Raw genomic sequence first — 27,861 nt, 5'->3', positions numbered from 1 at the left:
AGGTGTAATACGAATAGTAGACAGTGTGGAACTGGTATTGGAGATACATAGAATAGATTACATGGTGTGCTGTGGATGAACGTCCGAATCCAGTCAAAGAAGCCCTAGCTCCAATCGTAACATCATCATCATCATCATTATCACCGTCGCCACAGACGAACCGGCTACCAGTCAATCACGGAGGACGGCGCAGCCGTACCGCACCCGGATGCCTTCTCGCCCGCCTTCTTCCCTCGCATCCCCTTGTACTTCTTGTCATGCTTCTTGAAAGGATCGGGCGCCTCGCCCTTTCGCACCTTCCACTTCTCCGTTCCCAGAACCGAGTCGAGCTCCTCGACAGGCGGCAGCTTCAGGTAGATCCACCCGTCATCCCGTTCCTCAATCGGAAACGTTGCGATGTTCATGCTCTCGTCATTCGAGCATCGGCCTGCCTGCTCCCCGTTGAGCTCGAAATTGCGCTTGTGGTAGGGGCATGACACCCAATACTTGCCGGCGTCGTCGTCGCCAATCAACCCGTCTGACAGGACAAACGCCCGTTTGTGAGGGCACATCTGCTGCGTCGCGTAGTACTTGCCCTTGACCTTGAAGATAGCCAGCTGCGTGTCCCCGCGCTTCACATTGGCGGATGACATCTGTGGCGAGCCATCCGAGAAGTAGTCAGCCTTGATGATCGGCTGCCACGAGAGAGTGGACCATTGGTGACCCTTGAAGTCTTCCTTGGCCGGTTCGCTAGGCCAGTAGGTCGGGCGCTCCTGATCGCGCTCCCTGATCACCTCCACGGTGTCGACCGTGTCGTCCGTGTTGGCAAATTGTTGGAAGTATTTGCGCCGCTTGGGGTTTCGCACTGTTTCGGTCCACTCGCAGAAATAACTGTCAACCAGATCCTGCATCTGCTGTTCCATCTCCGCCCCAATGCCCAATTTATCTTCCACGACTACCTCACGTAGATATTCAATACCACCCGGGAGGTTTTCAATCCAGCGAGCTGTCCGTTGCAGCTTGTCTGCTGTGCGGATGTAGAATATAAGATACCGATCGATCATCGGGATGACCTTCTCGGGCGGAACATCTTTGGCGAGGATCTCGGAATGCCGAGGTTTGGCACCTCCGTTGCCTCCAACGAAGATGTTGAAGCCTTTGTCGGTGGAAATGAGACCGAAACTGAAGCAGATTAGCCAGATGCCCTAAGGATAACTAACAGGTATGTAAAACTCACTCTTTGTTCTGTGCCTCTGCGCATTCGCGCACGCAGCCGGAAACAGCGCCCTTTAACTTGTGCGGGGAGCGGATACTCTTGTAGCGCTCTTCTAGCCGGATGGCCATGCCAACACTGTCGCCAATACCGAACCGGCACCATGTGGTCCCCACGCAGCTCTGAGAAGCATTAGTATGTTCTCAGACCCAACATAATCGACGAATCATCATGGAGATACATACCTTGATAGTGCGAAGTGACTTGGCGTACGCATGCCCGCTCTCCATACCCGCATCGACCAATTCCGTCCAGATGTCAAGCAGATCCTGCTTCTTAGCCCCAAACAAATCGATACGCTGACCTCCAGTAATCTTGCAATAAAGGTTGTATTTTTTAGCGACTTGCCCGATCGTGATCAATTTGTCCGCGGTGATTTCCCCTCCAGGCACTCGAGGAACAACCGAGAAGGTCCCATTGCGCTGAATGTTGGCAAGGAACCGATCGTTTGTTTCTTGTAATTCATGTAAATCCTTATCCATGATGTGTCTGTTGAAAAGACTGGAGAGGATCGAGGCGATTGCAGGCTTACACAGCTCGCAGCCAAGCGAGTCGGGGTTCTTGCCGACCGTCCTCATGACATCCTCGAACGTCTTCAGTTGCTTAATGGCAATGATATTGTAGAGATCGGCCCGCGCGTGTGGAATATGAGCACATACTGCATACACGTTAGAAGAATACCGACAGCCCCAAATAGGTGGATACATACAGTTGTTCGAGACTTCTTGTCCCATGTCCAGCATGGTCTTGTTGAAGATCGATTGCACTAGCGGCATACAGCCGCCACAGCCGGTCCCCGCTTTAGTGCACGACTTGACCTCCGCAACGGTTTTGCAGGTGCCATTTTTAATGTTTGAAACCAAGTCGCCTTTGGTAACATTATGGCAGGCGCAAATTTGAGTGCTGTCATCCCTATAAACGCAATGAGTAATTAGCAAATTACTTCGGAGTCTGACCGGATTGAATGACTTACAGATCGTCGGCGTTTTCCTCTCCGCCGCTCTGAGCCCCCAGAATGAACTGGCTGGGAGGTACGTCCAGCTCTTTTTGGGACTTGACCATCTGATTCAACTTGAGGTAGTCCTTTGTATCTCCGATCATCATGCCACCCAGGAGATATTTGCCGTCCATTGTAAAGAGATATTTCTTGTAGACACCGCCAAAAGGATCCTTGTAAGTAAGGGCCTTTACAGGCGGCTCATCTTCAGCTACATCTCCGGAGGGCATTGACGGCCGCTGACCGGGGAGGAACTTGGGTCCATCCCGATCGGCGAAGAAATCTCCAAAGCTGGCCACATCTACACCTAGCAGCTTTAGCTTGGTGCTGAGATCTGGTCGCTTGAAGCTCTTGCGTTCCTTGTCGGGGTTGGTGAGGTTGTATGCGAGCACATCGGCCATCTCGATGCCGGGGGCGATGATACCAAAGGTTTGGTTCTCCCAACTAGCACATTCGCCGATCGCATAAATGTGTTCGATGGATGTTTGGAGACTGTTGTAGTGTGTTAGTATGTATCAAAATAAATGCAAGCAGTGACTATACCTTTCATCGATAACGAAACCTCCTCTTCCAGCACACTGGATCCCCGCAGACTGGCCCAGCTCATCTCGTGGCCTGACTCCGATCTATTCTGAGAGTTAGCGCGTCAAAAGCAGCTGGCGTTGGCAAACAGGAGCGTACAGCAAAACAGATGCACGAGCAGCTGAGCTCTTCCCCATCCTCGAAGACAATTCCAGTAACATTGTTGTCATCATCCGTATTTATGCGTGCAACCCGCTTCTCATGTAGCACATCCAATCCCAGCTCTCGGATTTTGCGGGTCACAAGGGTGCCAGCATCTCCATCGAGCTGTCTCGCTAACACCCACTTGTTGCGATCGACGAGTTTGACACTACCAAAGTCTTGCAGGTCTGTCATCGCTTTGGCTGCTTCTAGACCCAACAGACCACCTCCTACAGTAACGCCCGTCTCACCTTTATGCTTTGACGCAAACTCTATGAGCTTTTCCAGATCCGAGATCGTCCGGTAAACAAAGATGCCTTTGGCATCGTGTCCTGGGGTGCGCGTGGGCAGCACGGCATCCGAGCCCGTAGCCAGGATCAGGATATCGTAGGGGATAACATCATCAGTCGAGGTTTTGACCGTCTTGCGGTCGGGGAAGATGTCGGTTACCCGAGTGTTGAGATGATAGTCAAAGGATCGGTCTTTGATGGAACCGTACTAGTTAGGGCACCGGCGTCGGCGTTAGTGTCTGAACCAAGACCGCCCATCCCGAACGCGGATCGGAAACTCTGCGGACTCGGAGTACTCACCCATTCTCTCGGGTTCAGGTAAAGATCCTCGATCTTGCGATGTTCGAAAAACGATGAGAGGCCGACTCGGTTGTAGGCGATGTGTGGCTCTTCGCCAATTACAACGATATCATACTTTCGTCGCTCAGAGTCCTGCTTGACGAGCTTCTCACTGAGAACAAACAGGAGTAGTCAGTATTCCGAGTTTCGGCGCCAATAAACAGTGTTCGACTACCCAAACATACATGAAGGAGATAGCCACCATGCCCAAGCCGACCACCACGATCTTCTGGCGTCTATTCGAAGCCGATCGGCGAATAGCCGGGTCTGGTAGGGAATCAACTGCGGGCGAGGGAACACTGGGGACGCTGTCCATGACGACAGCGTCACCGTTCCCAGACCCATCCAACAGAGGCATTGTGATGACAGAGGATGATCAAGGAATCCTACGTCGATGACTGTGGCCAAGAGGAATCCAGCGCGGTTTTGTTTGTGCCACAGGGGAAAGGGAACCCGAGCGGCACCGGAGTTGCGCTACACAGCCATAGGCAACAAACCACCATCATTGTATCTATCTCGCCGAGAGGCGAACGATAACTGCGCGGAGTTACGTTCGATAGGGCGTTTGGATTGTGTTTCTCCGTGGGACTTGACTGGAGGGGTGACTATGACCTCTGAGGTAATCGGTTGAGAGAGGGGGGGTCCATGCTCGATCGTACTGTAATCAGGGACCTCTTGACCCGCCATGCAGATCATAGAGGAGCCACCGTTCGTGGAGAGGGGGAAAGACGGATAAGAACCGGGAATGCGATGGGTTCGATCGGTAATTGGGGAGTGGCTGCATGAATCGAGCGAGCGAGCACGACTCCGCGGAGATGCGATGGAGAAACGAAGGCATTGAGGCTGTTGCTTATCGCGACTTCCTTATCGGTTCCTGATAAGCGTCTGATTGGCCGCAATCGGAAGTATACGTACCAGAGATGCGGGTGGGAAATGAAGAGACTGGAGCTCCTTGCAGTTGCTGGAGTCACATCATTGTGAGGGAATTCGATGGATGGTTTGAGGATGCGTTGGGTTTCCAGCAGCAGGTGCATGCTACATACTAACGGCTTACTACTCACTTACTACCAGTTGTTCTAGACGTCCACTCACTGACTACTGACTCCTGACTGACTAGTAGTCGGCCGATGGGACCATTTCTTTTCTTCCATCTTTTCCTGCTCGCCCCCACTGCGGCAAAAAGCTCAACAGTCCCAGGCAATATTACTTGCTCAATAATCCCCGATACCGTGAATACACGATTAATCACGGTCAACTGGAGACTTCGTAATCCTGCTGCATTTAATGGGCAATTAATCGGCGGTGGAGCCCTTTGGAAACTAAAGTGGATCTGGCCGCTGTCCTCCTGGGGCTTGTTTTGCCATTACAGCACAAATTGTCACTAGTATCGAGTTTAGTTTAGTGAGTCTGCTTGCTGCTCGGGAGAGGCTTGTTTCCAGTTTTTTTTTTCATGCCTGGTTTTTTATACTTTTTTTTTTCGGGACCAGGTCTCAAGTTCCCACATTCCCGGTAGGAATGTTCGAATGAGAAGCCCGTGTTCTCCCTGTCTACCCGACAGGAGGACACACCAGGCCATGACTAGACCTGCTGGAGAGTACGGAGTATTACTATTACATATCTCTGCTTGTTAGTTAACTCATTGTTCGAATCCACCGGCTCCCGCGGAAATCTCTCCGGCCGAATGTTGGCCCTCACTCACGCCCTCCCCCCCAAAATAGATCTCAAACCAGGTGGAATACCTCCTGTTTCTTCTCCGTGGACTTAGTACCAGATCCCGGCCGTTGCTGGTCACACCCCGTTGAGCTAATCCAAAAGCCGGCAGTTTTGAGGGTTCATCTGTCATCTGGTTTTTGAGCGATTAATTTTCCCGTAGCTAACCCTGATCTTCCCCGGATGAGTGTCTTGCTCCTCTCATCTGCCTTCTGCATGCTCTGTATCGGTCCTAAGCTATACTCGTCTTCATCCCTGATATTGTCTCATGCCTTATTTGGCACCTCGAGGCCATTGAACCACATAAACACATACCATGGCGACTGTCACTGAGGTGCTGACAGAGCCTTTCACCGCTCAAGGGGTCACCCTCAAGTCGGGTCCGATCAAGGTCCACCAGGAGGAGTTGCCTGCCGTGGAACTTTCAGACATTCCTCTGCCGCCCCCGTCAAAAGAGCCAACCGAGGTCCTCAGTATAGACAAGCCAACCCCCGATTATCATGTTCCGCGCGACCCTCGCCTTATCAGACTGACCGGTGTTCATCCCTTCAATGTCGAGCCTCCACTCACGGCGCTGTACGACGAAGGTACTCAACGTCTTTCCTGCCGCCCCGCTCTTTTTGAACTCGGCGCAAACTTCCTTGTATTCGTAGCGATGCTCACCTGCCAATAGGCTTCTTGACTTCCCCGGAACTGTTCTATGTGAGAAATCATGGCCCGGTACCATTGGTGAAGGACGAAGATATCCCCAATTGGGAGATTAGCATCGAAGGGTAAGGAATCTCGATTTCCTCAAACATCGCGTCATCATCTGACAATGGATATGCAGCCTGGTGGAGAAGCCGCTTGTCCTCAACTTCCGGGACATTTTGCAGCAATACGATCAGATCACAGCACCAATCACTCTCGTCTGTGCGGGAAACAGACGGAAGGAGCAGAATGTGGTCAGGAAGACCAAAGGTTTCTCATGGGGTTCTGCCGGCCTGTCGACGGCTCTCTGGACTGGCCCAATGATGGCAGATATCCTACGGAGTGCGAAGCCTTTGAGGAAAGCCAAGTATGTCTGCATGGAGGGAGCTGATAAGCTGGTAAGTTACCTTATCCATCCATGCATGCAGTGCCCTGACAGTTTGCTTTCAGCCAAACGGGTATTACGGGACATCGATCAAACTCAATTGGGCCATGGATCCCAATAGGGGAATCATGCTGGCCCACAAAATGAATGGCGAGGATCTCCGTCCTGATCACGGCCGTCCCTTGAGGGCTGTCGTACCCGGCCAGATCGGTGGCCGAAGTGTCAAATGGCTGAAGAAGCTCATTCTCACTGATGCGCCCAGTGATAACTGGTACCACATCTATGACAACCGAGTATTACCGTGAGACTTGCCTATCCGACCACAAGAGTACGTTGTCTAACTGTTATCCAGGACAATGGTTTCGCCTGAAATGTCGTCCAGTGACCCAACTTGGTGGCGCGACGACCGATATGCGATTTATGATCTTAACGTGAACTCTTCTGTTGTATACCCCGAGCATAAGGAGGTGCTGGATCTTGCGTCGGCAGGCCCGTCGTACAACGTGAAAGGATATGCCTATGCAGGAGGCGGTCGGAGGATTACGAGAGTCGAAATATCTTTAGACAAAGGCAAATGTACGACGATCATTGCGCAAATGTGTTGAGGCAGAGCTAACATGTTTTTAGCCTGGCGATTGGCCAACATCTCATATGCCGAAGACAAGTATCGTGACTTTGAAGGGGACTTGTTTGGTGGTAGAGTGGACATGTCCTGGCGCGAGACTTGTTTCTGCTGGTGCTTCTGGTCGCTGGATATCGCCATTCCTGAGCTAGAAAATACAGATGCCATTCTCGTGCGAGCCATGGATGAGGCCTTGGCTCTCCAACCACGCGATATGTATTGGTCTGTTCTGGGCATGATGAACAATCCTTGGTTCCGGGTCACCATCACGAAGGAGAACGGGACTCTCAGGTTCGAGCACCCAACAGATCCTACTGGGCCCGGCGGATGGATGGAGCGCGTCAAAAAGGCCGGGGGTGATCTGGTCAATGGTTACTGGGGAGAACGACAAGCAGGAGAGGAACCGACAGAGCCTGAGCCTGAGAAGGAGATCAACATGAAGAAAGAGGGCGTGAACCGGATTATCGACCTTCAAGAATTCAAGAAGAACTCAAGCGATGAGAAGCCCTGGTTCATCGTGAACGGTGAAGTGTACGACGGCACGGCATTCCTGGAGGGCCATCCGGGAGGAGCTCAGAGTATCATCTCGTCTGCTGGCATCGACGTTTCTGAGGAATTTTTGGCAATCCGTACGTCCTAGGGACCTTCGAACAATGGAAATTAGAATGCTGACACACCCACAGATAGCGAAACAGCCAAAGCCATGATGCCCGATTACCATATCGGAACCATGGATAAGGCGTCCTTGGAAGCGCTCAAGAACGACAACGCACCACAATCGGATGAACCTCGTGCAACATTCCTTCAGTCGAAATCATGGACAAAGGCAACACTTGTAAAGAGGACGGACGTGTCCTGGGACACGCGGATTTTCACTTTCCAGCTCCAACACGACAAACAAACCCTGGGTCTGCCCATTGGCCAGCATCTCATGATCAAGGTCGCCGACCCTACCAGCAAAGAAGTCATCATCCGCTCATACACCCCTATCTCCGATACCAACCAGGAAGGCACCATGGACCTGCTGGTCAAGATCTACTTCGACACGCCCACAGTCAAAGGTGGCAAGATGACCATGGCCTTAGAGAAGCTCGCGTTGGGATCAGAAATCGACTGCAAGGGTCCCACTGGTAGGTTTGAGTACCTTGGGAACGGCAAGATCTTGGTGAGCGGGAAAGAGCGCCATGTTAGTTCTTTTAAGATGATTTGCGGTGGAACTGGTATCACGCCAATCTTCCAAGTGCTACGTGCGGTGATGCAGGACAAGCAGGACCCTACGTCATGCGTGGTCCTGGATGGCAATAGACAGGAAGAGGACATCCTCTGCCGCGCCGATCTGGACGCCTATGAAGCGTTGGATAGCAAGAAGTGTAAGGTGGTACACACTTTAACCAAGGCTCCGGACAGTTGGACTGGACGCCGTGGACGTATATCAGAAGACCTGCTGAAGGAGCACGCCATTCCCGATGGCAAGAGCATGGTGCTTATCTGTGGTCCAGAGGCCATGGAAAAGTCCGCCAGGAAGATCCTTCTGGAGCAAGGATGGGCGGAGTCGGACCTTCATTTCTTCTAAGGGAAGCGCCTCCTCAGTACTGGAAATAGCCTTCGTCACTAGTATAGGAAGACGACATTGTTAGATGTATATAAGAACGCTAATTCCACAAGAAATATGTACGAACTGTGATGTTTTTCAAATTTGAAGGCTAAAATTGGGCTCGAAGTGCGCCTGCAATATGCGCGAGTCAGACGTAGGATCGTCTACCAGTGTCAGAATCGTCTCATTCGTTTACTCACGTCAGTCATTTAAGACAAGTAGTCGGTCCTGCTTTATAAGGAAAGCGACTGTCAACTAAATGGCGTCGCACTATAGTCACTTCATCTCCAAACGGGCCACACGGAGACAGTCGCTGGCGCTTTTCTGGATGTAAATGCTATACCCGACGTTTCAAAGAACCTTGGACACGTTCTATACCGCGTAAGCAGCGAATAGAGGTAGAAGTTTTGTTTCACTCATCCGACGACTGACAGGTTCAACGTCGTGGCGCACACCAAGATTCCATTCAGCGGAGAGCGAGCGTAGGGAATCCTTCGAAGATATAACGGAGGTTTCGTACGTTCATCGTACTTTATTCTAAAACAATTCCCTGCCGTATTTCTGAATCGCACTCGAAAAGGCACTTGAAGCAATTCGCAATCCGACCCTATTAATGACGTCTTTCAGCATATGGTTAGTAGTATGGAGCAGACAACTTCTCCCACGGCAACAGCTTCAATGGATGCAGGAACCGCCAGATAAACCTGTCAATCATCCACAGATCATGACCATACAGCGGGCCAACAGTGGAGTCTCCCGTATTCATCGTTCTTACTCGAACACAGCCCACCAAAACCTCGTGGGAATCTCAAGTGACAACCACCAGACGACGCGTTGGCAGCGCGAGATCACGCCTCACTAAACCCGAACCAGACTAGTGCCTCTCCCCGTCCAACGCCCGGACCACCGCTTGTTCGGGAAACCGAAGCGGCAGGAATTCGCCGCGGTTCAACCAACCCGCGGACGAGAGCTCTCCCCTCCGTCCCCTCAGAAATAACATTATTTACCTTATCCACCTCTACACACAAAGTCTCTCTTTACGCACCAATCAATCGCCATGCCCCCGCGCAAGAAAGCCAAACTTACCCCCCAAAGCGAGAATGCCGAGCCGTCCGCAAGCACCACTGACCAGCCAACAACCGCGGATTACGACCCAGTGACAGATCCCTGGACGGACGAGCAAGAGACCGCGTTATTGAAGGGGATTATAAAATGGAAGCCTGTCGGTACGTTGACCGCAACCCTTCTCCCCGCGCGCGCAGGGGAAACACTATCATCGGAGCAGTGTGACGCTAACGCGGCCCTCTTTCTCTTTCAAAAGGCATGCACAAGCACTTCCGTATGATCGCGATTTCGGAGTTCATGAAAAGCCAAGGCTATGCGCCCGCGCACGCAGAACACACACGGATACCGGGGATATGGAAGAAGCTGGGGACATTATACAATCTTCCGGCTTTGGATGAACGGGTGGGTTGATGCCCTCTCTCATCCATGGAGATTACGTCCTTTGGATTCTGGCTCGTGCTAACATTCATCTAATATTACGGAATGAGCAGGAAGATTCATTGATAACAGACACCGCCGAGGACTCAAAGGAATTCTACTGCCCGTTCGAATTACCCCAGGATGAATACGGAGAATTGATGTTCGAACGGCGGCTGGCGATGGAAGGAACCGCATCTCCTGATCCTAGCACGCATGCGGGATCGAGGAGGGGGAGCACGGTGGCTGATACGGACGGTGCGTATATAATATCTCTGCCTTGGTTGTCAACTGGTTGTTGGGGAAAGCGTACTAATCGCAATCGATTCATCTCATACAGAACCTCGCTCTTCCCCCGCGCCATCACGAGGACGGAAGTCAGGTCGTGGCGGGCGTCCAGCGGGACGAGGGACGCGTTCGTCGCGTCTTCATGTGGAGGTCGAACCGCCGGCGAAGGGATCCGGAGCTGCGGAGGAAGAAGCGGATTCTGGCGAGGAGACAGGCGCAAATGAAGAAGGCGATGAAGATGGTTCGGACGCTGCGAAGGATGATAGTGAGGTCGATGAGGAAGCGGAGGGGGGCTCGCCTACGACGCGAAGTACGCGTGCCCAGACATCGAGGACGAAGCAGAAGGGCAGAGGTACAGCAGGCACGGGAACTCGGAGGGGTCGACGGCGTCAGCCTTGATATTGATATGTGCTTTCTGCTGACGTTCGTTGGCTCTGTCTGTAACAAATACGTCGCTAATGATACCTTGGGAGAAATAGGCGTTTTGGTGGGGCTTTGTTTGTATGATTACTTTTCTCCTTCTTTGTTCTACCATCCATTGTTCTTTTGCCGGACGGTACGCTATGCATACTCCGTTGATCAAGCCATTGGCTTGTATCTTTCTATCTCCAACGACGACAGTTGGAGAATAGGAAATCCGAGATAGGAAGTAAAACAACATAGATGGCATCTAAATACATGGGAGCACATACAATAGATCACTACATATTTGGGTCTAGAGTCATTCACAGGCTAAAAAGGAAACAATTTAGGGGAATAGTACAGGCATGTTCCAATCCCTTACAGACGCTTCATGATGGCCTCAGCATACTCGTGGGTCTTGGCGGAACCACCCAAGTCACCGGTGAGGGCCTAAAATCGCAATTGTTAGCATCGTGTCTCGCAATGGTACCGTCACTTTGATAAAATGCTAGCTTACCTTTCCTTCGGCGAGGGTGTCGAAAGTAGCCTTCTGGATACGAGTGGCGTGCTCATTCAGACCCATGTGCTGAAGCATCATGATACTGCTCAGAAGCAGAGCAGTGGGGTTGGCAAGACCCTTGCCAGCAATGTCGGGGGCGGAACCGTGGACAGCCTCGAAGATGGAGCACTCGTCACCAATGTTACCGGAGGGGGTCAGACCAAGACCACCGATCAGACCGGCGCACATATCGGACAGAATGTCACCATACAGGTTGGGCATGACAAGGACCTTGTCGTTGTAGGGGGTGGGGTCGGTAACGATCTTCAGGCACGAGTTGTCCAGCAGCTCAGCATCGAACTCGACGTCGGGGAACTCCTTGGCAATGTCACGAGCAAGGTTGAGGAAGAGACCGTCGGACATCTTCATGATGGTGGCCTTGTGCACGACACGGACCTTCTTCTTGTTGATGGAACGAGCGTACTGGAAGGCGAAGCGGAGCACTCTCTCGGAGGCCTCCTTGGTGATGAGCTTGATGCTCTGGACAACACCGTCGACGACGACGTGCTCAATGCCGGAGTATTCACCCTCGGTGTTCTCACGGATCAGGACGGTGTCGACATTGTCGTAGGGGGTCTTGTAACCGGCAACGGAGCGGCAGGGACGGACGTTGGCGAAGAGGTTGAAAGTACGACGGAGGGTCAGGTTCAGAGAGACGTGTCCCTTGCCGACGGGGGTCTATGTGACAAAGCGTTTAGAGAAAGACTTATCGCAAAACAGTCTAGGAAGCATGGACATACAGCAAGAGGACCCTTGAGCGCAACGTAGTTCTTCTGGACGCTCTTGATGGCGTCGTCGGGGATGGCGGTCTTGCCGTCCTTCAGGATGGGAGTAACATCGACGGGCTCCCACTTGATAGGGGCCTGCACACAGGTAATTTAGCATCGCTGATTTGTATACTAGAGGCGATCGGAAGTAGCGGGAGGCGTACGTTTGCGGCAGCGAAGATATCCTTCACCGACTGGGAGATCTCGGGACCGATACCATCACCCTCGATCAGAGTAACAGTGTATTTTCCCTATCAGGACACATAATGTCAACAACGCCATTCAGAAATGATCCATCCTTCGGAAGAGCTGTCGAATACAGGCCGTTGTCGCAGGTTGCGGCGGAAGCTACCGGACCAAAGGATGGAAGCAAAAAAATGTTTCAGGCGTTGCCCGGGACGCGACATACATCAGTATCCTTCTGACCCTTGAACTTAGCGACGCGCTCATCGGCAGCGGCGGAGTAAGTGCGGAGCTAAAAGTGCAGTTAGATCGAGATTCCTTCCAGGCCATGTTGTCGAGGAAAGCGGTCGGTAGATTACCTGCGAGAAGGGCGAGGCAATGCGAGGGGACACACGTGTTGTCCGCAAGCATTGACGGGCGGGAGCGACAAAGTTCCTGGCGGCAATCATTGTGAAAAAGTCCCCGAGATCGACGTCAAACGGTCAAGGGTGTAAATAAAAAGAAGGAATTGGGGTGTGGTGAGGAGGAAGAGAGGAGAGTGAGGAAGAAAAGGGAAGAGAGGAGAGGAGAGAGAGAGAGGTGGAAAAGGCGGCGGCGGGTTTGCTTGTGCGGGAACGAAGAGAGCAAGTCGCGGCGAAGAAAGGCACTTTAATCCATCCAGTGATTCTCGGCACCGCCGCTCCCGGACCGACCGAACAAAAGACAGACTTGCGAGTTACCGTCAGTCCACCGGCTCTAGTCTTGCTTCCCGTGCTTGATCTGATAACTCCCAAGCTAACCCAACGTCCCAAACGTTCCCTCCGAACTGCCTGTCCTGGCTGTGCCTATCCTTTTCTATAGTTAACACCCTAATTTTGAACCCACCCCCCATCTTCCCCACCCTTGCTGCTGCGCATTTTCCTGCATGTGGCCTCCCTAATCCCTCCCCTCCGTGCTTAATCGCTCTCCCCATAATAACAACCTCCGTTATCGCCGATTTCCCAGACACCCACCCAACCCCCCCAAACATGGCTGACGTCGACGTGGCCAGTTACTATAACTTGCCCTCGGCTTTCCCCGAAGAATGGCCCGCTGAGCTGGATGAAAGCGACCATTCCGAAGACGAAGCTTTAGAACGTCGCGGCTCGCGCTCGGAGAAATCCCGATACTTTGCTCTGGAGCGCAACAATAGCACGCGGAAGGGGGTCACTTTAGGCTCCTTCAAAGCGAACAATGGTCGGGAGAACCTCGTGAAGATGGATGAGCCTGATCCCCTGGGAACGGGGGACAGTGTGCTTAAGATTCTCAAAATGCGAGGCTTGTCTCTAGACGAGGAAAGCCGCCTGCGGAATCGTTTCCTGCTCTCATCGACCTCCTTCTCCCCGGCGCTCTTCCTTTCCCAAGTCCATTCCGATGCGTCGATACGGTCCCTTCTCGAAGGTCTCAACATCCTCTCTCAATCAATTGATCAGAAATCCGCGTCGCTGAAAGTCCTCGTCGAAGCGAACTTCGAACGATTCGTTCGAGCCAAAGCGACTATCGACAGTGTATATACGGAAATGAGGAATCAGGGCAAGAAAGAGGAGTATTTGAGCCCTCATGCCAACCGCCGGTCGGTTGGTCATTTGCGCAGCCTCTCGGGAAGCAAACAGAGTATAGCCACGTCGGCCCTTTCCGATGTAGGTCCCGGCAAGAACGCTCTAACGAAAGAGAGTGAATACGGCATGAAGGGTATTCGTGTTCCGTTGCTTGAGGCATCTGTCAAAGCAGAGGAGGTGTGGGGTCCGGCATTGGGAGGTCGCGAAAGAGAGCAGGTGCTCAAGTCGGTCGTCGACACTATGGAAAAACATAGAGATATCTACGAAATAGGCGGTCATCTTTCCAAGTCCATTAAGCAGAGAGACTATGACTCTGTCTTTGAGCAGTACCGAAAAGCGAGGGCCCTCTCCAAGACTGCTAGGGATATTGCCGATACCGCAACGAGCAAGGGTCAGCCATTGACGGACGAAGAGGCTCATGTTATTCTGGCTATGGGGAGAATGTGGATCGATGTTGATTCACAAATTCAAGCGTTCAAACGCGACCTGTGGAGGCGCCTCAGCGATGCGCCTACTACCTCGACCACTGTTACTGCTACAGGTCCCGTAGAAGAGCACATGGAGCTCATCGGTGCTCTCCTAGAGCTAGGGGTCGAGGACAATCCTATCTGGGTCTGGCTTCTCAGTCGCTACGACTTTTTGAAGAAGAAAATCACGGCCTTCTGTGACCGTTGCAAGGTCGAGATAGAAATCCTGAGGCGTCGACTAGCTAGTGGGGAGAAACCGACGCCTCAGACGGTGGCATCATATCTGCGGTTGGCACCACGCGACGGCGCTCTGGACACTCAAACCATGCGCGATAGCGACCAAGTGATCGAGCTCTGGGAATGTATACATACCTATCTGAGCAGACTGTTGTCCTCTGAAGGAGGTCTTCTTGGCGAGGTTTTCGATTTCTGGGAAGTAGCACAATCCTTCATCGACGGCAGCAGGCAAAAGCTCCTTCCCGCTGGGTTCGAGGGAGAAAGTCGCAAACACCATCGGCTCTCTTCCAACGATGCTAGGGAGCTGCAAAAGGGTGTCGTCGAGCTGCTCAATCTCATCCGCGAGAGCGTTCTCTCACTGTTCGCCGACCCCCCTGTGGACGATGTATCCCTCCTCACCTCGCCCATCTCCACCGCCAGTCCTAGCAGCCCTGGGAGTCGGGGTGTGACCCCAACGGAATCGCGATTCAAGCTTGATCCGAAGAACATGCCCTTCCCTACACCGAAGCGCGGGGAACATTGGGAAGATTATGCCTTCTGGCCACCATTTTCAAATTCTCTTAGCGGCATTCACTATCTCAGTCAGTGTCTAGTGCTCATTGGCACAGCGGCTAGCGAGATGGCCGCCTTGGAGCCTGTGATGCACAGTACTAACACCCGTGATCTTCTCAAATCCCTTGTGAGTGTAGCACGCGAACGCTCAGTACGTGTGGCATGCGCAGCTTGGGGAAAGGACGCCGAAATTTGTAAGATGCTGGAAGACTGGACTCGGGACCCGGAGAAGAGAGATCTGACCAAGATGCCTGGTCTATTTGTTGCCTTTGAGAACGCAATCATCGCGGGTATGCAGAAGATCCTCTACATTCCGGAGGCCATGGCAAGATCTGGTTCTGTAGATGTTGTGACCCAGCCTCCTGCCAAACTACTACAGATGGTTCGCACTCAGTTTGTGTCTAGCGTCTACAAAGCTCTGAGTGGCCTGGTTGAGAATGCGGAGCATCCTACATCGTCGGAAGATGAGGATGAATGGATCGCAGCCGGCTCCACGGCGACACGAAACCAATTTGATACATCTCCATCGCTACTCATCGCGGATGCGGTCGATTCTCGGAATAGAGTAAGTAGTTTGTCTTGTTTTTTTCTTTCTCGACACTCCGATATGCTGGTAGTTCATTGGCTAATGCGTCTATAGAATGTGCGCATCCTCTTGACTTTGTCGAACATCAAAGCATTCCAGGCCGATCTCGTCCCGCAGCTGGTTGCCAACTTTGAGAACTCATTCTCGGTCCGGTTGACCGAGGAGGCCAAGACCGTCCGCGATGTGCTCAACCAGATCGACGACCGATTGTTCCAGTCATACACTAAGCCGACGATCAATGCGTTGAACACGACAATTGTCAACAGCATCACTGCCCCCGACTGGGAACCGGCATCGGCCCGCCCGGATCAAGTCCGTCCATACGTCTACACTACCATGCTGGACCTGGTGCTGGTACACACGGAGATCACCACTACCATCCCTTCAACGTTGACGGCTGTGCCGAGCCGCTCCTCATCCGCCGCGCAGTCTTCATTACTCTCCGTCGTTCTTACGTATTTGCTGACCCAAGTGTCGACATCGCTTCTGAACGCCTTTAGTTCTCGGTCCTCGTACAGTCTGCCAGCCCTCATGCAGGCCACACTGGATACCGAGTTCATCGCGCAGACCATGTCCCAGTTTTCGACCGATGAAGCATCCGCGATACAAAGTCAGATCTATGTTGAGCTGGATCGGCGGACCACCCACGAGGCACGTGCGCGGCTTCAGTCCGAGCTGGGGGAAATGAGAGGCATCCTAAAGCGCTTGAGAGAGAGGACCAAAGGAGAGTTTGCATGCTTCAGAAAGCCGCGGAATGGCAACGGGCACAAACCATCCGCCTAGATCGATCTTCATCTTCACGAAAGAAATCTACAAATCATCTTGACAGTAGTAGCAGCCCAATCCCTATAAAGAAGATCAAAAATCGTAGCCATTACTACCTAGTGGGTATCATATTCAAAGTTTTGAACACCATCGCAATCAACGTTGAAACTGCCCTGCCATCCAGCATCATCATCATCTTATGCCTTCCCAACCATGCGTTCCACCCGACCCAACAACACCTTACTCTCTCTCCCCAATCTCCTCTTCCCCGTCTGATCCGGCCGTTTCGCACGCGCCATCGCCTCGCGATCCTTCTGCCTGAACTCGCGCTCCTCCCTACGCTTCTCAGCCTCCTTCCTCCGCTGCTCCGCAATTTCCATCTCCCGAGCAAACGCCGAGGGCTTGGGCTTTCTCTCACGACGACCCTTCGCATTGCGCTTCTCCCCACGCTGCGGTCTAGCAGGAGTAGGCTCCGGCTCTGGCGCAGGCTGGTCTAGCATAGCCTGTCGGTCCGGGTGAAGTTCCAACGATGCCGGGGCCGGGTCCGCGCGCTTGTTATCCTCGTCTTGATTCTGGGCATCGTCGGTGTAGATAGGTCTGGATGGAGCGGCGGCAAGCTCGGCGGCGCGAACTTTGGCGTAAGCCTTTTTGACTTTGGCTTTTTGGATTAGGTCATTTTTGATTTTTTGGGCTATATTTGGGTTCTCTAGTTAGCTCTCTAGGTCTTGGATTTGAGGGAGGGGTAGGGGAAATAAAGGTCTCACTCTTGCGACGGTATGTTCCTTCTGGGAGGTTTGCAGGGCCAACGCTGAAACCCTTTCTCTTCTTCACGGGGGCATCGCTAGTGGTTTCCCGCTTCTCGTCGGCGGTGGTGGTATCGTCGCGGGAGCGTTTCGGGGCCATGGTTGGTCGGGCGATTTGAAGTAGTTGTCTATGAGATCTGCTTTCTTTTTCTTATTTCTTGTAATCGACTCCGGTCGCGGAGGGTAAGAAGCGGTGTATTGGGCAGGAATTTAATCAAGCGACAACGTGGCGGGGGTGGGATGCGTTGTTCGTTGACCTTTTAAGAGCTGCAGAAGAGAAAAAAAAAGTTTTGGACGGAAGAGGCCGAGCGGGTGCAGGAACTCGAGTTAGCGGGTGATGGGCTCTTGCAGGATGTTTCCAAGCAAGCTGCGTTGTCTCCACCGGGAATGGCGGGATTTTAGTGAAATTATCTGAAAAGTTGCAGGAAATAATTCTGCAGGTGTAAGGTTACAATGGAGGGGGAGAATAGCAGATATAGAGTTGGGCAGTGAAACTGATTTGAGGGTCGGCGATGATGGAATCGAAAGCGTTGCCTCCGCATCTTCTCTCTTTCTGTCTCGTCTTTTTCTCCTCTTCCGCATTTCTCTCCCCCTCACGTCTACTACTAACTGCTTGCTCTTCTTTCTCTACTTGCGCCCGATTAATCCTCTAGTCGTTTCAGATACCCTGTTAAATTTCATCGCTCATTATCCCCGGTCAGTCTTGCTGTCTTATCGTCTATAGTACTAAATATATATATATATCACCTCTTTTTCCCTCTGGTTCCCCACGCCCAAAAACAACTTACCCACTCGGAGCCAGTCTTCCAAAAGGCAGATCAAGTCATCGTCAACTCCACCGTGACTCTTCCTCTTCCGCCACTTCGGTTTCGGCGGATCATCGCAACCTCTGCAATCCCCTCCCTCTTGCGTTATCAGAGGTCCTCGCTGCCCGTCTCCCTGCTCTCGGCTCCTGAGGTTGCGATGTTTGCCCTCGTTTCCCGTCATTCTGCCCATCCCCTCTCCCGGTGACCATGCCTATCTTCCAGGATCCGGAACACCAGCGGCTCCAGGATTCGTGGTCTGATGATCACCAGCCACGGCTTAATGGTCGACGTCAGACCATTTCCCCTTGGAAACACCCTCCTGGGGAGCCCCTGGGAAGCCACCCCCTCACGGGGCCTCACAATGTCCCATATGAGGGTCCCTCCCTGGATCTAAGCCGGCCGGGAATGCATGCAACAAATCGCGAGGAACTGATCCAGTATATCAAAAGCGCTGATGCGCCGCGATGGGCATCACATCACTCCGTATGTCCTGCCACTGTAAAATCACTTATTGTCTTGGATTCTTCTTTTCTTTTTGACCTTTGTTATCTCTTATCTAAAACAGCAAAAGTTTCATTGTCATGTATCCGAGACGTTACTGACCCTGTCACTTGATATAGGCGGGAAACAGTCCGAACCCCACCCCCCAGACGTCCGATGTACCTTTCGCCAATATGAAAGGTAAAGCACCTGCAAGTGCTGGTCCCAGCGACCAGTCTGGCTCGAGTGATCAGCAGTTAGCATCGCCGGCCGATATTGAACGCCCTCGCTCAGCTTTACATTCAGGAGACTTCAGGGAAGGAAGCTCTCAAGCCCAGAGCCAGCAGCACAGCCCGTCATCGTCGGTGCCTGGTCGCACCGTTAACGCGCACTTTCCACTACTGAGCTCCTCACCAACCACACCTTGGTTCAGTACTCCCGTTTTCCCTGCCTCTCTACGAGGCCAATCCTTATCCGTTCAGACGGCAGCCCCGGCAGCCCGTTCTCGGGCTCCCTCTTTCGGCTCGTTTTCTTCGAGCTATATATTGAAAGCCCCAACGAGCCCTCTTGTTCACCAAGCAAACAACACAGACCTGGATTTCTCTCCTCGACCGGAGTGTGTCGGTCACTCGAACGCCATCGACAAAGTTAGTCGTCGCCGTACCCTTCCCCCGGAAACATTTCAGCACTTGCAAGCATCTTCCCAGGGTCATGCGGAGGGGATTTACTTCCAGTCTGACGCTCACCACTCACGATGGGATACGACCACATCCAATCAGTTTCACTCCCCTCGGCGGTCCTTGACCTCAGCATACAGCCTTCAGCTTGCATCCTCGGTTCAAACTCCGATCGCGAGGGTCCGAAGGCCCTCGGTGGGCTCGGAAGTCTCTTCCAGAGCGCATGCGCCAATGGTTGGCTCATACGAAGAGTCTATCCTCCGTGGAAGAATGTCAATGAGCCCTTCCAAACCGTTGGACTTCACCGCGCAAATCGGCGTCCTCGGTAAAGGCAAATGCAAAGCCAACCTCAAATGCCCACCGCATGTGACAATCCCATTTCCGGCGGTGTTTTACAGCTACCCCACGTCAGGCAGCGGCCGCTCAATCGCGGACGATAGCCCCAGTCCTTATGTTGGCTTGATCGATCTGGACAATTTTCTTCCTCGGGACACGTCCAGTGGTAGCAGTCGACGTCGCAGGCGCCATCAGAGCCCTGCAGGAACACACAACGACTGTGTCATGGAAAATACCACAGATCCTAGGTCGACTGACCAGGAAACTTTGCGCAGGCGCGAGAAGAGGCACAGAAGGGCGGAATCGCCCAAAAGTCCACCAGGTGGTTGTTACCGAATCCCACAACACGGTCAGTTACAGATCATGATCAAGAACCCCAACAAGACAGCTGTGAAGCTGTTCCTCGTACCTTACGACCTCAGCGACATGGAGCCGGGGACAAAGACGTTCATCCGACAACGAAGCTATTCGGTGGGTCCCATCATTGATATGCCTCTGAGTGCTCGAAAGAATTACGGGACCGATCGCCCCGAAGCGTCGCTGAACACTTCTGAGGATCCCAAAGACAAGCCTACACTACGGTACTTGATCCATCTGAACATATGTTGTCCTTCTCGGGGCCGATTTTATCTTCACTCTAGCATTCGTGTTGTATTTGCCAACCGAGTTCCCGACGGTAAGGAAAAACTACGCAATGAAATCCAATGCCCTGATCCCCGTTATACGCCTTACAAACCCTCGCGGGACTCCAGTCATACGCACGCAGCTACACAGTCCTCGACAGACCAAATACCACACAAAGCGCCCACTGGTCGAGAGCCATTATCAGTGCTGAGCCCATCGGAGGCTATGACCTCACGAGAGGCCCCCTACTCTGGGAGCTCCTCTACGCGTGCTCAAGAAGACCCGTTCTCGGGTCGCACACTTGCAGGACGAGAAGGTGCCCCGCGAGGCACCTCCAGCCTCTTCAGTCCACCCGATACTTCCTCACATCCTTTCCGGCCCATCCCGTCACTGTCTCCAGGGCCCAAACTCGACTCGAGTTTTGCGGAACAGTGTAATATGGAGCGTGGGCTCTATGGTAAACTCAGTAAGGGTGAGACCGGCTATGGCGGGTATCCGTTCGCTTTCAACGGTTCGGAGGCTGGTGACAGCCTCCTGGCCAGAAAGCTTAGGGGTTTGGACGTGCACAAGCACGACTCTCCCGACCTCACAAAGGCCCGCGAATAACGCCAGCACGCTTCCGAACCAGCATGACTTCGACCGTACCTGATCGTGATGGTAAACTTGTTATTTCTGTTTCCTCTTCTTCATTTCTTTCATACATCTCATTTAAGTGTGCATTTTCCTCCTCAAGCAGGACGACCCAGCGCATCAGGACAAACCCATCGTCTTCCTCAACTAACAGCACAGCACCATATTTGAAGCGCAGATGCAGGATCATCGCATTCATTATAATGTTCAATCCTGCCGTTCCCCCAAACTAAATACGCACGGCAAGGCGCACAGGTCAACCATACAGTACGGGAACTAGCAAATATACCCACCTAAAGTCACCTTCTCTGCTCTTTACATATTCCACTATTCTAGATATCTTGAACAAGTCTTCTTTTCTCTCTCTCTCTCTCTCTCTCTCTCTCTCTCTCTCTCTCTCTCTCTCTCTCTCTCTCTCTCTCTCTCTCTCTCTCTCTCTCTTACTCCTTCTTTATCTGCTCTAGCCGATCCCTTCAAATTTTCATAACCCTCGATTGAACACTGGTCAAGCAACTGATGAGCACAGCGCGTTCAGCACTTTCTCTTTGTTCCACTCTTGTTGAAATAGGCGGTTTCATGCGGTCTGGTAATTGTTTCAGGGGTTTGAATAATACGGAGACGATTCTGTTTTAGTTTGAGACATTCGTGTTTCGCCCTGACTGAGTCTGCACTATGCCTGCGGGTGTTATGTAACATGTGTCACATAGTTGTTGTAGATTTGATGTGTGGTAATTGGGATTATCTCCTCTTTCGCATCTCCCTTTATACCCAGTTATATACTATTCTGTAGTTTCACCAAAAAGACAGACCACGAGTTGCAGGATTATCCCGGGGGTGGGTGGAGTGGTGGAAGGGGAAGGACCACTTGAGGCTCTTTCTCCCCCGTGCTATACAAATTCTTACACGTACTAAGAACGGAAGACGAAAACTGAGTATAGAATGGAACGGAAAAATAGATTTATCTACAGGAAGTGAGTGGAATAAAACACAGCACTGAAGTCCAGAAACTAGATTTCCAACTGCCGTATATTATCGCCTCGATTTTGAGTGGTGGTAGTGATAGTGGTAGGTTGTTGTCGGAGGGGGAGGTCTATCCAAAGAGATTTCTACATGCACATCGGGGCAGATCTAACCAGCGTGCTCGACAATCTCGTTAACGAGAACGCCGTTCTTCACGTACGTCTTGATCTGCTCAGGGATAGGGCATTCCTTGGTATCCTCGTCGGTTCCCTCCTTGGGCGGAAGCATGATGTTGACTGCAGTGCACTTGCTGGAGAAGACCTCGGTGGCCAGGCTCTGCTGGCCCAGGTAGACAGTGGCACCATCGACCTGGTCCAGGAGGAGGGTGGGGACGACGCCGTCTATTTGGAGGGCGAACTTGGGGGACTTGATGACGTCAAGGCTGCTGACCAGGGAGTCGACGATGATGGAGAGGCCGGTGCAGTTGTCGATGGAGATGGCGTTGGCCTTGTTGTTGATCTTGATGATGGTCTTGTTGCACCGCGAGATGAGGATGGAGTGGTTCTGCTGCGCGTTGATCTCAACGATCTCGCCGGGGTTCTCGAAGTTCTCGATGAACCATTTGTTGCCTTCCAGGTCCTTGCGCGGGGGCTTGCGGGCGCGCATGCTCTCCGGCTTGGGTTTCTTGCTCGGAGCAGGCGACTTGCCCCGAACGGCGCTGCCTGCGGAGGTTGGACTATCGGGAACCATGGAGCTGGCGCGAAGGTTCGGGTTCTTGTGCGTCATCTGCGATTTGTCGACCTTCCGGAGACCGGCGGTGACGGATTCGCCTTGGTTCAGCTGGTCAAAGACAGCTGACATGTCTGGTGCAGCTGGGGCTGCTGCAGGCGGAGGAGGGACGCCGGGCGGCGGGGGAGGAGGGGGAGGAACACCACCAGGAACGTTCAGAGTCGGAACTGGAGGGGGTGGCGGGGGAGGAGGAGCAGCACCGCCAGCGGCAGGGCCAGAGCCACCGGCCTTGACCTGTCTGAGAGCTTCTTGGGCGTCGATTCCATCCTTGTCGTTCCAGGTCAGGCCCTTCGGGTAGTGCTTCTTCAGGTATGCAGCGAGGGACTTGTAGATCTGGTAGTAGGCCTGGATGTACTGGACGTGGGTACGGTCCCTGCAACATGGGTCAGCTCCCATTGGGGACTACAGAGGATAGCTAGGTTGCGCACTTCTCCTTGTATTCCTTCAGGACCTTGTTTCCGTAGTATTCGACACCTCCAGCCATCTCAGTGACGAAATCGGCGGGCTTGTCCGCGAAGAACCATCCCAGGGCAACAATACCCTCCGCAACCGCACTGAAGTGGTTGAAGAGAGGAGAAGCTCTGTTCGACTCCCGAATGTTGTTGATGCTGTCTGAAGCATTGTGAAGGCCCGTCATGAGCTCCGGGGGCTGCTGCTCGGGCTTTCTAGCTTTCGTGGCCACGAGGAGGTAGGTACGCTCGGCTTCGAAGGCTTGAAGGACTACCTTGGACTGCGGGGAATTGTAAGCGACGCACTCGGCTTGACATGCGCTTCTCTTCCTACCTGTTCTCCGACCAAGCCATTGATCTTCTGGCCCAACTCCACAAAGTTCCGGACATCCTCGTTGATCAGGGTGTCGAAGTCCTGGATTTGCGGCGGGATGGGGGGCGGTGCGGGAGCCGCAGCTGCGGCTGGTTTGGGGGACTCAGGAGTAGCTGCTTCAGGCACAGCAGGGGGAGCTATGGTCTTGGGCGAGTTGGGGTCATCCAGTGACATAGCCATATCCTCCAAGCGGGAGGTTGCGGCTTCCAACCTGTTGGCATTTCCAGCTGGTTAGAAACACATGTAATCGGGAACACATTGTGGTGATAAAGGAATGTATAAAAGAATAGAAGAGAGCATAGCGCTATAGTCTCGAGCGCATCTGTTTCAAGACTTACCGCTTGATAAGGGTGGTAAGATTATGCATGTGGCTTCCTGTCGCCATCTTGACGGCCCCTGTCGAAGTAAGGAGGGAGGGAGCTATTAGACACAGTCGGAGGAAAGGAGGGCAAAGGGAGCTATTAATGGACACGGGCTACCGTGTGCCACGATTGAGAGATAGAAGAATGGTCAGTAGCGACCTGTAGGCAAAGAAAGTAAGATGCTGAGGAGGGAGAGGATCAAGGCAGCCGTTTGGAATTGCATGAGACGGCGATGCTCCTGACCCGTGCCTGAGGCCTGGAGCTCCTGATAGTGGGTCATACCGTACGGTACGCCAGCGTGGCCGTTATCCGCCCGTCTCCCATGACGTTGGTGGTATCAGCCGGTAATCCGATAAGGCCGCCATGACGGAGACTCAAGCGGCGGATGGATTGAAACCCTCGAACCCCGCCAGAGTACAGGATCTCACCAGTCATTCTCCTTTGAAGGTAATTGAGCGCTTCCGTAACCATGTTGGAAGGCCATGGCTCTTTGGAGCACTCTAGAAACAATGTGGACTTCTGCACAATGGGCATGTTCATTCTTGGTACGCCATGATCTACCCATATGGAAGTCGAAATCGCACTATGTACTTACAGAACCCCCCTTCCCTGTGATATAGACGCTATAGACTTCGATGGAACAAGACCCAATGTAAAGAACGTTCTAGGAGGCGCTGCATCATTTGCCGTCGTTGGTGCCCGCTTGGTAACCGGAAGAGAACACTCGCAGGCTGTGAGCTGGATTGTGGATGTTGGCTCCGACTTCCCTCCAGATGTTCTCGATCTGCTCAAGTCGTGGGATACCAACTGCGTATTCCGAGAGGATCAAAGTCGTTTGACCACCAGAGCCTGGAATGGTTATGGTCCAAATGAGAAGCGAGGTCGGTGTCTATTCTAATCATCTGCGACTACAACGACCCCAATACTAACCCCTGTCGCAGACTTCAAATACCTGACTCCGAAGTTGCGCTTGGAACCAGAAATGCTGTCTGATTCTCAGGTGTTCTCCAAGACTTTCCACATGGTCTGCTCCTCCTCTCGTTGTATTTCAATCGTGCAAACGATCTTGCGCAGACGGGAGGAGCTACAGCGAGCAGGCAAAGCTCCCCCAGTGAAGCACGCTGCGCAAAGACCTATTTTTGTTTGGGAACCTGTGCCGGATCTATGCACGCCAGAGGAGCAAGAGCGGTTCCTTGCTGCGAACCAAGTAGTAGACGTTGTGAGCCCCAACGAACTGGAACTCGGAATGATGTTTGGCCAGCCTGGTTGGAGCGAGGAGACCGACTATGGGAAAAACATCGTCAAGAAGATTCTTGAGTCAGGTATCGGTCCTGATGGGAACGGGAATTTGGTTATCAGAGCCGGCAAAGACGGCAGCTACTCTTACTCTAGATCCCAGAGGGTCTGGCTGCCCGCCTACCATCAGCCCAGTGCTTCAGGGGCGTCAGCGGTGATTGACCCCACTGGCGCGGGCAATTCTTTTCTGGGTGCCCTGACACAAGGCATGGTCAGTGCAGGCAGAGAACCGGCCAACCTTGTCGACTCGGTCCTCGCAGGGTCTACGGCATGGCAGGAAGCAATCCAAGCTGCTGCACAGCATAGCCAAGTCTTGACGGCCTTGATTTTCGCTACTGTGGCGGCCAGCTTCGTGGTTGAGCAGATCGGAGTGCCTCGCATGTCTACATCCAGTGATGGGAAGGAGCTTTGGAACGAGACTGAGTTCACGGAACGGGTCCGTCTGTACACACAGCGCTTGTATCGAACATTGGAAGAGTCTCCTCAGAAGCACTTTCAGATCAACTGACCGTATGGAAGAACGCCCTTCTATTGTCGTACAGCCCACAAAATTATGAAACAAAACCTGTCATGCCATAGAAAACCACCACGGGTACTCATTTTCCCACAACTACCTCTTCATTCTGTTGCCGCTCTATGACTGGTTCTGGGCGGCCAGCTGCTTTTCGTGTTCTCTGATTTCCCGGCTCCAGCTAGATAGAAGCAATATAAAGTCAATGACTGCTGCTTAGAAACACATGACACGAGATTGGCTGAGGGGACTGACTAGCGACTAGGGAAGAATCTGCCCGGCTCGGGCATCTTGTCACGGTGCTCGCGGTCGGCACTGATGCTCCAGGTCACAGCGACAACTCCAAGAACAGCCGCGCCGATGATGGCAGTGTTGACCCTCCAGTTTGCGGGCTGAGCGTACCAGCCACCCGCGGGAGACCAGACTTCCTTGGGATACCTGCGGAAAGAATTCAGTCAACTTCAGAGGCAATGGCAGTACCGGGTGGGAGAAGAGTCGCATACGGGATCTTGCCGCCTCCACCCATGGTGATTTGAGGGTATGTAGAGTAAACGTAGGGAAAAGACGTGGACAATGGCTCGCTGAGAAGCTCGTCGTTATTCTGGGCGGGTTGGAAGCCGAAATGGCCGTCGTTCGTCCCTCGTCCCAGACCCCGTGACGCTATACCCATATTGGGTTTAGCGCCACCTGGCCGATTCTCACACGACCGCCAGACCCCGTGACTTTCTCCGAAGCTCGACTTTTCTCTACCGACCAAAAGTTCGTGCCGGCTCAAGTTGGATCTGCCTCCGTCTTGAACACTCCACGCCACGTCCCCGGGCGGTCATTTCTATTGAATTCGGTCTTTTTCTAATTTACGGCCTCATATCCACACAGTTGCCCAGATGAAGAGGCTGCAGCTCCAACGATGGAGCAGTTCGGTCCTTTCGGCGCAGGCCCGGACTGGTGGCCGCCTGCAGCACCGTCTCTACACTGGCATCCGGCATCAATCGACCGCTTCGCCTGCTGCGCCGGCTGCCAATGATCAATTGATCGAGGAAGACCCTCTAGTATCATCTATTCGCCCCCCTACCTCCCGACAGTCGAAGTACCAACTCCCGTCTCCCCCGGTCGAGGCCGCACGCGAGTCCGCCAAACTGGCTGCGCTTCACGCACGACTTTACCTTCCTTCACGATTACCGCTCGAGACCCTTGCTCGCTCTCTCGTGGACGCCTCGGCTGATCCGAACCCCAAATTCAACAATGAATCTTTGGCCACCCTCGGTCACGATTTGTTGACACACTACACCTCCGAATACCTCATCTGCACGTATCCCCGACTCCCCTTGACCGTTATATTCGCAGCCATGTATGCCTATGTCGGGCCAAAGACATTGGCCGCAATGGCGAGAGAATGGGGTGTGGAGTCCGCTGCTGCTCCTGGTGGAGAAGTTGACCCCGGCTACCTGCAGTTCAACAGAGTACTCCCGGGAGTTGACGTGCACTCGAAGCCTGTCACTGGCACAGCGAGACCTCATGAAGATCAGACGCATTGGCGGAAGTCCATCACGTCAAGTGTCGTCTACGACAATGAGTTCGGAGACCCGGTCAAGGGGCCCAAGGATCCCTCGGAACAGTCCAAGCAGGACGTCCAGAACACCCAGGGCGTGACTGCCGAACAGGCTAACGCAACCTTTGTGCGTGCTGTGATGGGTGCTATCTACCTGCACGCAGGCCGCCCTGCTGCCAAGCGGTTCTTCGAGCAGCACTTCCTCTCTCGTCACCTCAACATCTCCGACCTGTTCAACTTCTCCCAACCCGCTCGGGACCTTGCTCGCCTGTGTGCTCGAGAGAACTTCGAGCAGCCCGTTGCCCGGATCATCAGTGAAACCGGTCGCAAGAGCAGACACCCCGTGTTTGTCGTTGGCATCTACTCTGGTCAGGATAAGTTGGGCGAGGGCGCTGGCGCCAGTCTGCTCGAGGCTCGTTCCAGGGCTGCTGTCGCCGCCCTGAAGGGATGGTACCTGTACAGTCCGCTGAACGTGCGCGTGCCTAGTTCGATGGAGGAAGAGGGAGCCGCTCCCTGGAAGCCGGTGCACGTGGACTTGGGCGAGGTGATTGTGTAGAGAGTGGGCATGAGAGAGATTTCAAGAAACGGCGTCACACATTATATCTGTTATAGATGTTGTCAATGCGGGATTGACAGCGATGCAACATTACATACTGCTACCCCCTCATCTATTCACCATTGCAAGGATTTGTACAATATGGGAAATTTATTTTTCTTCTGATGTTATTTCTATGTTCATGTTATCCGAT

At 53.0% G+C, this 27,861-nt stretch overlaps 15 protein-coding genes across 15 annotated transcripts; 8 read left to right on the top strand and 7 right to left on the bottom strand.

Moving 5' to 3' along the window:
- Positions 1 to 164: 164 nt before the first annotated feature.
- On the bottom strand, positions 165 to 3,959 carry An08g05640 (uncharacterized protein; the record flags this gene model as incomplete). Its single annotated transcript, XM_001392644.3, has 9 exons — positions 165 to 1,161; positions 1,217 to 1,374; positions 1,438 to 1,910; positions 1,962 to 2,164; positions 2,226 to 2,741; positions 2,793 to 2,875; positions 2,931 to 3,470; positions 3,563 to 3,713; positions 3,787 to 3,959. 9 exons carry the CDS (start codon positions 3,957 to 3,959, stop codon positions 165 to 167), a joined length of 3,294 nt encoding a protein of 1,097 aa, XP_001392681.1.
- Positions 3,960 to 3,995: 36 nt separating this feature from the next.
- On the top strand, positions 3,996 to 4,871 carry An08g05630 (hypothetical protein; the record flags this gene model as incomplete). The annotated part of the gene is made up of 4 exons (XM_059749077.1): positions 3,996 to 4,220; positions 4,436 to 4,527; positions 4,569 to 4,629; positions 4,722 to 4,871. The coding sequence occupies 4 exons, from the start codon at positions 3,996 to 3,998 to the stop codon at positions 4,869 to 4,871; spliced, it is 528 nt and encodes a 175-aa protein (XP_059604055.1).
- Positions 4,872 to 5,237: 366 nt separating this feature from the next.
- On the bottom strand, positions 5,238 to 5,529 carry An08g05620 (hypothetical protein; the record flags this gene model as incomplete). The annotated part of the gene is made up of 3 exons (XM_059749076.1): positions 5,238 to 5,303; positions 5,341 to 5,404; positions 5,480 to 5,529. 3 exons carry the CDS (start codon positions 5,527 to 5,529, stop codon positions 5,238 to 5,240), a joined length of 180 nt encoding a protein of 59 aa, XP_059604054.1.
- Positions 5,530 to 5,627: 98 nt separating this feature from the next.
- Positions 5,628 to 8,581, top strand: niaD (nitrate reductase (NADPH) niaD-Aspergillus niger; the record flags this gene model as incomplete). Its single annotated transcript, XM_001392641.3, has 7 exons — positions 5,628 to 5,898; positions 5,985 to 6,084; positions 6,141 to 6,399; positions 6,452 to 6,687; positions 6,739 to 6,962; positions 7,014 to 7,637; positions 7,692 to 8,581. The coding sequence occupies 7 exons, from the start codon at positions 5,628 to 5,630 to the stop codon at positions 8,579 to 8,581; spliced, it is 2,604 nt and encodes an 867-aa protein (XP_001392678.1).
- Positions 8,582 to 8,861: 280 nt separating this feature from the next.
- An08g05600 (hypothetical protein) lies at positions 8,862 to 9,464 on the top strand (the record flags this gene model as incomplete). Its single annotated transcript, XM_059749075.1, has 3 exons — positions 8,862 to 8,932; positions 9,037 to 9,084; positions 9,254 to 9,464. The coding sequence occupies 3 exons, from the start codon at positions 8,862 to 8,864 to the stop codon at positions 9,462 to 9,464; spliced, it is 330 nt and encodes a 109-aa protein (XP_059604053.1).
- Positions 9,465 to 9,659: 195 nt separating this feature from the next.
- On the top strand, positions 9,660 to 10,771 carry An08g05590 (uncharacterized protein; the record flags this gene model as incomplete). The annotated part of the gene is made up of 4 exons (XM_001392639.3): positions 9,660 to 9,828; positions 9,924 to 10,069; positions 10,159 to 10,342; positions 10,425 to 10,771. The coding sequence occupies 4 exons, from the start codon at positions 9,660 to 9,662 to the stop codon at positions 10,769 to 10,771; spliced, it is 846 nt and encodes a 281-aa protein (XP_001392676.1).
- Positions 10,772 to 11,152: 381 nt separating this feature from the next.
- Positions 11,153 to 13,235, bottom strand: An08g05580 (uncharacterized protein; the record flags this gene model as incomplete). The annotated part of the gene is made up of 7 exons (XM_059749074.1): positions 11,153 to 11,224; positions 11,292 to 12,011; positions 12,074 to 12,196; positions 12,265 to 12,351; positions 12,510 to 12,575; positions 12,931 to 13,107; positions 13,164 to 13,235. The coding sequence occupies 7 exons, from the start codon at positions 13,233 to 13,235 to the stop codon at positions 11,153 to 11,155; spliced, it is 1,317 nt and encodes a 438-aa protein (XP_059604052.1).
- A 55-nt stretch (positions 13,236 to 13,290) lies between these two features.
- Positions 13,291 to 16,485, top strand: An08g05570 (uncharacterized protein; the record flags this gene model as incomplete). Its single annotated transcript, XM_001392637.3, has 2 exons — positions 13,291 to 15,681; positions 15,757 to 16,485. The coding sequence occupies 2 exons, from the start codon at positions 13,291 to 13,293 to the stop codon at positions 16,483 to 16,485; spliced, it is 3,120 nt and encodes a 1,039-aa protein (XP_001392674.1).
- A 179-nt stretch (positions 16,486 to 16,664) lies between these two features.
- Positions 16,665 to 17,370, bottom strand: An08g05560 (uncharacterized protein; the record flags this gene model as incomplete). The annotated part of the gene is made up of 2 exons (XM_059749073.1): positions 16,665 to 17,173; positions 17,232 to 17,370. 2 exons carry the CDS (start codon positions 17,368 to 17,370, stop codon positions 16,665 to 16,667), a joined length of 648 nt encoding a protein of 215 aa, XP_059604051.1.
- Positions 17,371 to 17,718: 348 nt separating this feature from the next.
- On the bottom strand, positions 17,719 to 18,257 carry An08g05550 (hypothetical protein; the record flags this gene model as incomplete). Its single annotated transcript, XM_059749072.1, has 2 exons — positions 17,719 to 17,919; positions 18,018 to 18,257. 2 exons carry the CDS (start codon positions 18,255 to 18,257, stop codon positions 17,719 to 17,721), a joined length of 441 nt encoding a protein of 146 aa, XP_059604050.1.
- A 26-nt stretch (positions 18,258 to 18,283) lies between these two features.
- On the top strand, positions 18,284 to 20,799 carry An08g05540 (uncharacterized protein; the record flags this gene model as incomplete). Its single annotated transcript, XM_059749071.1, has 2 exons — positions 18,284 to 18,574; positions 18,697 to 20,799. The coding sequence occupies 2 exons, from the start codon at positions 18,284 to 18,286 to the stop codon at positions 20,797 to 20,799; spliced, it is 2,394 nt and encodes a 797-aa protein (XP_059604049.1).
- A 1,152-nt stretch (positions 20,800 to 21,951) lies between these two features.
- An08g05530 (uncharacterized protein) lies at positions 21,952 to 23,779 on the bottom strand (the record flags this gene model as incomplete). The annotated part of the gene is made up of 4 exons (XM_001392633.3): positions 21,952 to 22,945; positions 23,001 to 23,302; positions 23,356 to 23,605; positions 23,733 to 23,779. The coding sequence occupies 4 exons, from the start codon at positions 23,777 to 23,779 to the stop codon at positions 21,952 to 21,954; spliced, it is 1,593 nt and encodes a 530-aa protein (XP_001392670.1).
- Positions 23,780 to 24,321: 542 nt separating this feature from the next.
- Positions 24,322 to 25,560, top strand: An08g05520 (uncharacterized protein; the record flags this gene model as incomplete). Its single annotated transcript, XM_059749070.1, has 3 exons — positions 24,322 to 24,637; positions 24,698 to 25,243; positions 25,313 to 25,560. The coding sequence occupies 3 exons, from the start codon at positions 24,322 to 24,324 to the stop codon at positions 25,558 to 25,560; spliced, it is 1,110 nt and encodes a 369-aa protein (XP_059604048.1).
- A 126-nt stretch (positions 25,561 to 25,686) lies between these two features.
- An08g05510 (uncharacterized protein) lies at positions 25,687 to 26,233 on the bottom strand (the record flags this gene model as incomplete). The annotated part of the gene is made up of 3 exons (XM_001392631.3): positions 25,687 to 25,744; positions 25,819 to 26,001; positions 26,067 to 26,233. The coding sequence occupies 3 exons, from the start codon at positions 26,231 to 26,233 to the stop codon at positions 25,687 to 25,689; spliced, it is 408 nt and encodes a 135-aa protein (XP_001392668.3).
- Positions 26,234 to 26,447: 214 nt separating this feature from the next.
- Positions 26,448 to 27,668, top strand: An08g05500 (mitochondrial 54S ribosomal protein mL44; the record flags this gene model as incomplete). Its single annotated transcript, XM_059749069.1, has 2 exons — positions 26,448 to 26,968; positions 27,074 to 27,668. 2 exons carry the CDS (start codon positions 26,448 to 26,450, stop codon positions 27,666 to 27,668), a joined length of 1,116 nt encoding a protein of 371 aa, XP_059604047.1.
- Positions 27,669 to 27,861: the final 193 nt, after the last annotated feature.

This window comes from Aspergillus niger, assembly GCF_000002855.4.
Source record: "Aspergillus niger supercontig An08".
NCBI lineage: Eukaryota > Fungi > Ascomycota > Eurotiomycetes > Eurotiales > Aspergillaceae > Aspergillus > Aspergillus niger.
This window is presented reverse-complemented; position numbering and strand designations above follow the sequence as displayed.